The sequence below is a fragment of the Sturnus vulgaris genome, chromosome 21 (assembly GCF_052056855.1).
Source record: "Sturnus vulgaris isolate bStuVul1 chromosome 21, bStuVul1.hap1, whole genome shotgun sequence".
Classification (NCBI taxonomy): domain Eukaryota; kingdom Metazoa; phylum Chordata; class Aves; order Passeriformes; family Sturnidae; genus Sturnus; species Sturnus vulgaris.
This window is the reverse complement of record NC_142263.1, coordinates 7,335,946-7,341,728: the sequence shown is the minus strand read 5'-3', so window position 1 is coordinate 7,341,728 and position 5,783 is coordinate 7,335,946. Positions and strand designations below refer to the sequence as shown.

General features: G+C 48.9%; 1 protein-coding gene across 1 annotated transcript in view; it reads left to right on the top strand.

The window, feature by feature from the left end:
- The first annotated feature begins 3,321 nt into the window (after nucleotides 1-3,321).
- The window catches only part of ANKFY1 (ankyrin repeat and FYVE domain containing 1), a 31,772-nt gene continuing 29,310 nt past the window's right edge, over nucleotides 3,322-5,783 (top strand). The window contains exon 1 of the mRNA XM_014887999.2: nucleotides 3,322-3,382. Within this exon, the coding sequence (XP_014743485.1) occupies nucleotides 3,373-3,382 (10 nt within the window). The 5' untranslated portion in view covers nucleotides 3,322-3,372. The remainder of the gene's footprint in view (nucleotides 3,383-5,783) is intronic.

The following is a 5,783-nucleotide window of genomic DNA, read 5'->3' as shown; positions in this document are numbered from 1 at the left end:
TGTGTCAAAGTGGCTGTCTTGAGTATTGCAGGAGGAAGGGTACCTGTAGCTGGAGCACAACTTACCTGAACATCATCAACAACACAACATTAGCAAACAGTTGAGGAATTGGAAATGCTCTGCTTCATCTTGAATAAGGAAAGAGCAAACAAAAACACAACTTTATCCCTGTTGTAACCATCTTTGGCCCTCTAGTGAGCAAATACTAATCTCAGACTATCTGCTTACAAGAGTTTTCAAGCCTTTGACCAAAGAAACTCATAGGAAACTACTCAACTTTTTTTCTTACCACAGCATAACCCACTAATAAATCAAGAGTTCCAGTGTCAAAGAGTCGGCTTTTAAGAAGCCTTCAGTCCTCAGTTGCTGGCTGGACTTAATTTTATGTTGCTATGCACCATGCATATGCTGAAAGGCAGATATTGCAGGTTTGGTGAGGGGGGCTGGGGTGGAAGGAGGTGACAGTTGTTAGAGGCAAGGCAGCCCTTGGGGACAAAAAGGCTTTTAGTGTAAGAAGACTTACAGGGAAAGGTACTACTTCCTCCTACAGGTGGTTTAGATAAACAGGTATGTTTGATATCTACATTTATGTGTTTGGAAATGAATTATGTTGTGAAATCATTAGTTAAATTTGCTTTTAAATGGCTAGGCTGCTCTTGCAGCCAGGCAGGTGCATGCAGGACTTAATCCCCCAGACACCAGAGCTGCTTTGAGTTTCTGTTGGAGCACTTGTCCAAAAGGTCTTCAGAGCAGGTTTCTTTCCCATCAGCTGACTACACTTTTCCACTTAAAGTTGGGATTGTGCAGAATTTCAGTGGCATGGTGTCATTCTTTCCATTAAAGACTGGAAAAAAGCTGATCTTCTTAAACCTAGCAACGGACTTACTCCCCCACAGGCTGCCCTTCCTTTTCCTTTTTATTTTTCAGTGTATCTAGAACTGAGGCAATTCAAGGTATTTGCTGCTTTCAGCAAGTTCAGCAGTGGCCTCTGTTTTGTCATCCAGAGTAACACAGTTCACCATGGGCTCACCTGTAATTTCACAAAATGGTACAAAGCTTTGTCTGTGCTCTCCAGAATTGCTGCTTGTTTGTTCTTTAGGCAGTAGGCCTGGAAACGTTTGTCTTGCTTCAGTGGTATGGAAGAATTGGGAATTCCATAGCACTGCTCCTTCCCCTCTTTGTGAATTCAAATATATATTTGGCTTACCCAGATGGTTTGTGATCCCACCTGACCCAGATTCTCCCCAGGGAGGAGTGTTACCATGGGATGTTGTTAAGATCTACAAGCTGCAGGTATGGCTAATGCACAGTGACTGAATGAAAGAGGCAGCTCAGGGTCTGGTGCCAAGTGTCCAGGTTGTAGGAAGCCTCTGGCAGGCAAGGAAATGGCCCATTTCACTTTTCTTTGATCACAGTTGGCTCTTTGTTTGTTCTGCCCCACACTGAAAGGGACAGTGGTGGAAAGCTGTTAGTGATAAAACCAGATGGGAACACCACTAAGGAGCTGCAGTATTGACAAGTAGTATGAGAGTTCGTGGTGAACAAGGAAGTAAACCAGCATTCCTCAGTTGTTCTTGTAGCAAGACTTTGTATCTGGTTTGGTTCGTGCAGGCTCTTGGCATCCTGGCTGCTCAGTTAACACTGTAGGTTCTCCAGGGGTTTATTATCCTGGCCAAGGGTTTGAGCTGATTTTTGCCCCAACACGGTTGCATTCCACAGATCACTGCATCACTGGGAGAAAATGAAAAGCATCAAACAATAATGAATGACTTACTAGTGTGGCCATCTTAATTCCTTTTTTCTATTTCTCCACGCTGCACCAGAGAAGATCCCTAAAATTCAGAAGGACTGTCAACCCTCACTCTAAAATTCCTTCTGCTGCAATGCCTGAAAACACTTATTGGACCTGGCTGATCAATAAGCAGAGCACATTGAGTCTGAAGTGATTAAAGTGTATTTTGGGCTTTGGTAGGCCCATGTGGGGTGGACTCCACTGTGTCTGTACCATCTGGTGCACTGCTCTTGGTGCAGTGCCATCACTGCACACAGAGCAGCAGCGTGACTCCCTTCAGAAGCAGCACGAGTGATTCTAAACCAAATCAGAAGCTGCTTGGGGTTTAGAGACACTGTCATACAACAGCTTCCTGCCCAGGCAAATCCCCAGAGGAGATTACAATTCCCTTGATGCAAAACATAGCAGTGGTTTGAAATCTGATCCCTGTTGTTACTGAGAAATTAAACTAAATCACCGTTCCTCAGAGGATCAATAGTAGTACCGTGAGCAGTGGGGTAATTTGCTATACAGCAATGTCATACACAGCTGTCATCAAGCTGTGCAAAATGAGACAGGTTCTTTCATGGTTTATCTAGAAAACTACAGTCTGTGGCCCTCCTGGGCCCAGCTCTGGATTTGCTGTTTTATCCAGCACCAAAATAAATATGATGCAGAACAACTTTTAGAAGGTCGCTTCATAATGGAGTCCAGAAAAAAATTATGTCTGTAAAACAATACTGTGCATAAAGTCTTCAAAGCTGGTCCTCAAAGCAAGCACCAAATTTGCTGTTGGACCAGCATCGAGTATTTGGCATTTTTGCGGCATCTAAGCAGGAGCAATGATGAGCAATGACAACAGGCGAGGGGCCAGCTATGTTGTACACGGGGCTGGGAAAATGATCCTGTTATTGGTCATTGCCTGTCGACTTGTAACCACTTTTCACCCACCGGGCACCAATCCAGTGTCCAGGGGGCACAGATTCAGTGTCCAGGATTGTTGGGTCTGAAACAAAAGCAGGAATTGAAGTGACGAGGAGCCCCCATGTCCCCGAACTCCCTCGCTGTGGTTCCTGCAGCCGTGCGGGCACTGCCTGGGGCACAAGGTGCGTTCCGGGCTCAGGGCGGCGGTCCCGGGGCAGGTGAGCGGAGGTGATGCACAGGTGCGTTTGTCCCGGTGCTGGGTGCATTTATTCCAGCGTTCCCCAGCCGTGCCAGTCGCCGCCTTGCTGTTCACCGCCAGCCCAGCGCTCCGGCCGGCATCACCGGGTGTCTTCTCCCCGGGGCGGCTGCACCGGGCCGGCTGCGCACTGCGTCCGGGACCGGGCTGGGCCGCCAGCCGGCCGGGACAACGCGGGATAACGCGGGAAGAGGCGGGATAACTCGAGATAAAGCGGGATAACTCGGGATAACGCGGGATAACTCGGGATATCTCGGGAGAAGGCGGGATATCTCGGGATAACGCGGGATAACGCGGAGCGAGCGGGTCCCTCCCCGGGCGCGGCCGGTGGCGGCGCTGTCGCGTTGCTCTCGCGAGAGTCGCCGCCCGCCCCAGCGCCAGAGCATAGCGGTCTCGCGAGAGCTGGGGCGCCGGAGCCAACATGGCGGAAGGTGAGGGGGGGAGCCCGGGTGAGAGGCCGGGCGGGGCCGGGGACGGCGGGGCCCGGGGGTCTCCGCTGCTCGCGGGGCACTGCAGTGTGCAGCTCCCGCGTTGTCCCGTGCGGGACGGGCTCGGTCCCGCCCGCTGCGGGTGGGGCGGGCCGCCCCCGAGGTGAGCGGGAGATGGCGGGGACCGCGGGCGGACACCCCGGGCGGGGCCGGCTTGGCGCGGGTGGCTTTGCCTCTCAGGAGGGGCCGTGGGGTGGCCGTGGGCGGTGGGAGCCGGCCGGGACGTCCCGCCGAGCCGTCCCCGCAGGCCGTGGGTCAGGCGGGGCCGCAGGGGCTCTCGTGGGGCTCATCCCGGCGAGCCCTGCCCGAAGCGCCGCGGGCGGCGGCTTTCCTTGGAGCAGGGCGGGCTGCCTGTGCTGCAGCCTCCCGGTCACTTGTGCCGGAGTGCTTTTGTCAGGCTCGGGTGAGATCTGCAGAGCTCCTGGAGTGCTGCTGTTTTGCCTGAAGGCTGTCAATTACACCATTCAAATTCATTTAACCTAATGAGATTTGAAAAGAAAACGTTTGGATTTTTGCATTCTACTCTTTTCTGCAAGACAAGCTTCCTCTTTTACTTGGAGGAAACTGAGTGGGCAAACGGAGCTAAAATGCTCCAAGTTACAAAGCAAATGAAGTTAAGAGTCGTGAAAGCAGAACCTTCAGCTCTTGAAGTGCAGCTCTTGGACAGTGGTGAAATTTTAAGAATACTTGTAGAATATTGACTAAGACGGAGCAGATGCTGCTGGACTGACATGCATCAGCTTGAGAGGATGCTGCAGTCAAGCTGGTTTGATAAGTCGTTAAAGGAATGCCTTATTTCTTGTGTGCTGAAATACCACTGCTTCACATTTAGCTGACCAGTCTCTTCTGCTTGCTTTTAAGCCTTGGTGACCCAGTTCTGGAGGGCTTTAGATGTCCAAGTTGATTCACGTAGTGAAACTTCCCCAATGAGACCCTCAAGGATGTGAGGCTCTGGCTGAGGGTCCTCCTTTGCAGAATTAACCGGCAGCTGATACAAGCAAGCTCTGTTTCAGACAATCTGTACTTCTCAGAGATTCTTCCCTGACTTAAGTGATTCTCTGTTCTTTTGGCTGAAAAAAGCATGTGATCGATGAATGATCCTGTGTGAACAGGAATAACAAGCTGGAGTTGTCAGTACCTCAGGATATGTTGGAAGAGGGGCTCATTTTGTCCCTGCAAAGGAGGTACCTACCTGCAGCCACGCTTTTCTTGTTAAGAGCTACAGTTGAGTCAGCTGAAAAATGAAGGTCTGTTAAGGAAGGGAGCTTGTAAAATGGTGGTTATTAGCTCAGAAACCAAGTGCATTTTCTCATAAGGAAGTGTTGCCTCTGTTTAAAAAAATCCTGCATCACATTTATTGTAATTGTTAGCTGCAGATTGACTTAATATCTTAGTAAGACAAGAGCCAAGTTGGCATTTGTAAATTCTGAGTTCTGTACTGCTGATACTGGTGGTTTACATGCAGGCATGGGGAAGAACTGTTGGATTAATGCTTGAGTGTAAAGAAGCAGTAGCTGTAGAGCTTTGGAGTGGTGGCAGGGTAAAGATCAAAAGCATACAAAAGTGAGGAGGAGCAAGAAAACAGTGACTTGTATGTCCTTGGGGAGATAAGATGCTCCCTCTAATTTTTGATATGTGCTATCTGTCTCCTCATTGCCTTTTGCCTCCCTATTTACATTCAGCTATTTCCTCCCGAGTACTTCTGTGCCTCTCCTATAAGAAAATGACAGTAGCCTTTCCTGAAATCCTCTTCAAGGTCTTTGATATGGAATATAAACTTCTGCCAGTTCATGAGATGCTGGTCAATTTGCCAGAAATCTTTTAACAAAAGCTGCTCTTACTTACCTGGACTGAAGCTCAGAAGAAGAGGCATTTTGTGTTTTCCACTCTGCTGAACCCAGGCATCCTGTTCAGTGAGGTGTTTGGATTGTTGAGCCAGAGGCTCACTGGGATCTTACTGAGCCTGGCCTTTCAGTGCCTTGAGGCAAGGACCATCATTAAGTGTGTGTGTGCCTGCAGTAATTGTGCATTTTATCTATTCACTCTTTAAGTGAGCAGTTTATTGGGAAAACTGAGGCTTTGCTCTTGTGCTGTAAATGTTGGTTAATTGGACATTGAGAACTCTCTTGAATGTGTGTTTGAAATGTGCTGTAAATTAAGTAGTGTCCTCGAGAGCAGCTACTACACAGCATGTGTGCAGATTGTCAGGTAGAATAAGAGAAACTCTTCATTTTACAATTCTTCTAATTGATACAGTAAGCAAATACCTATCAGTCCTTCTCACTGAGTTTGCAGGAAGCATATGGTGTCAATCTGAAAACAAGAGTTCTCCAAGCTTTGCTTC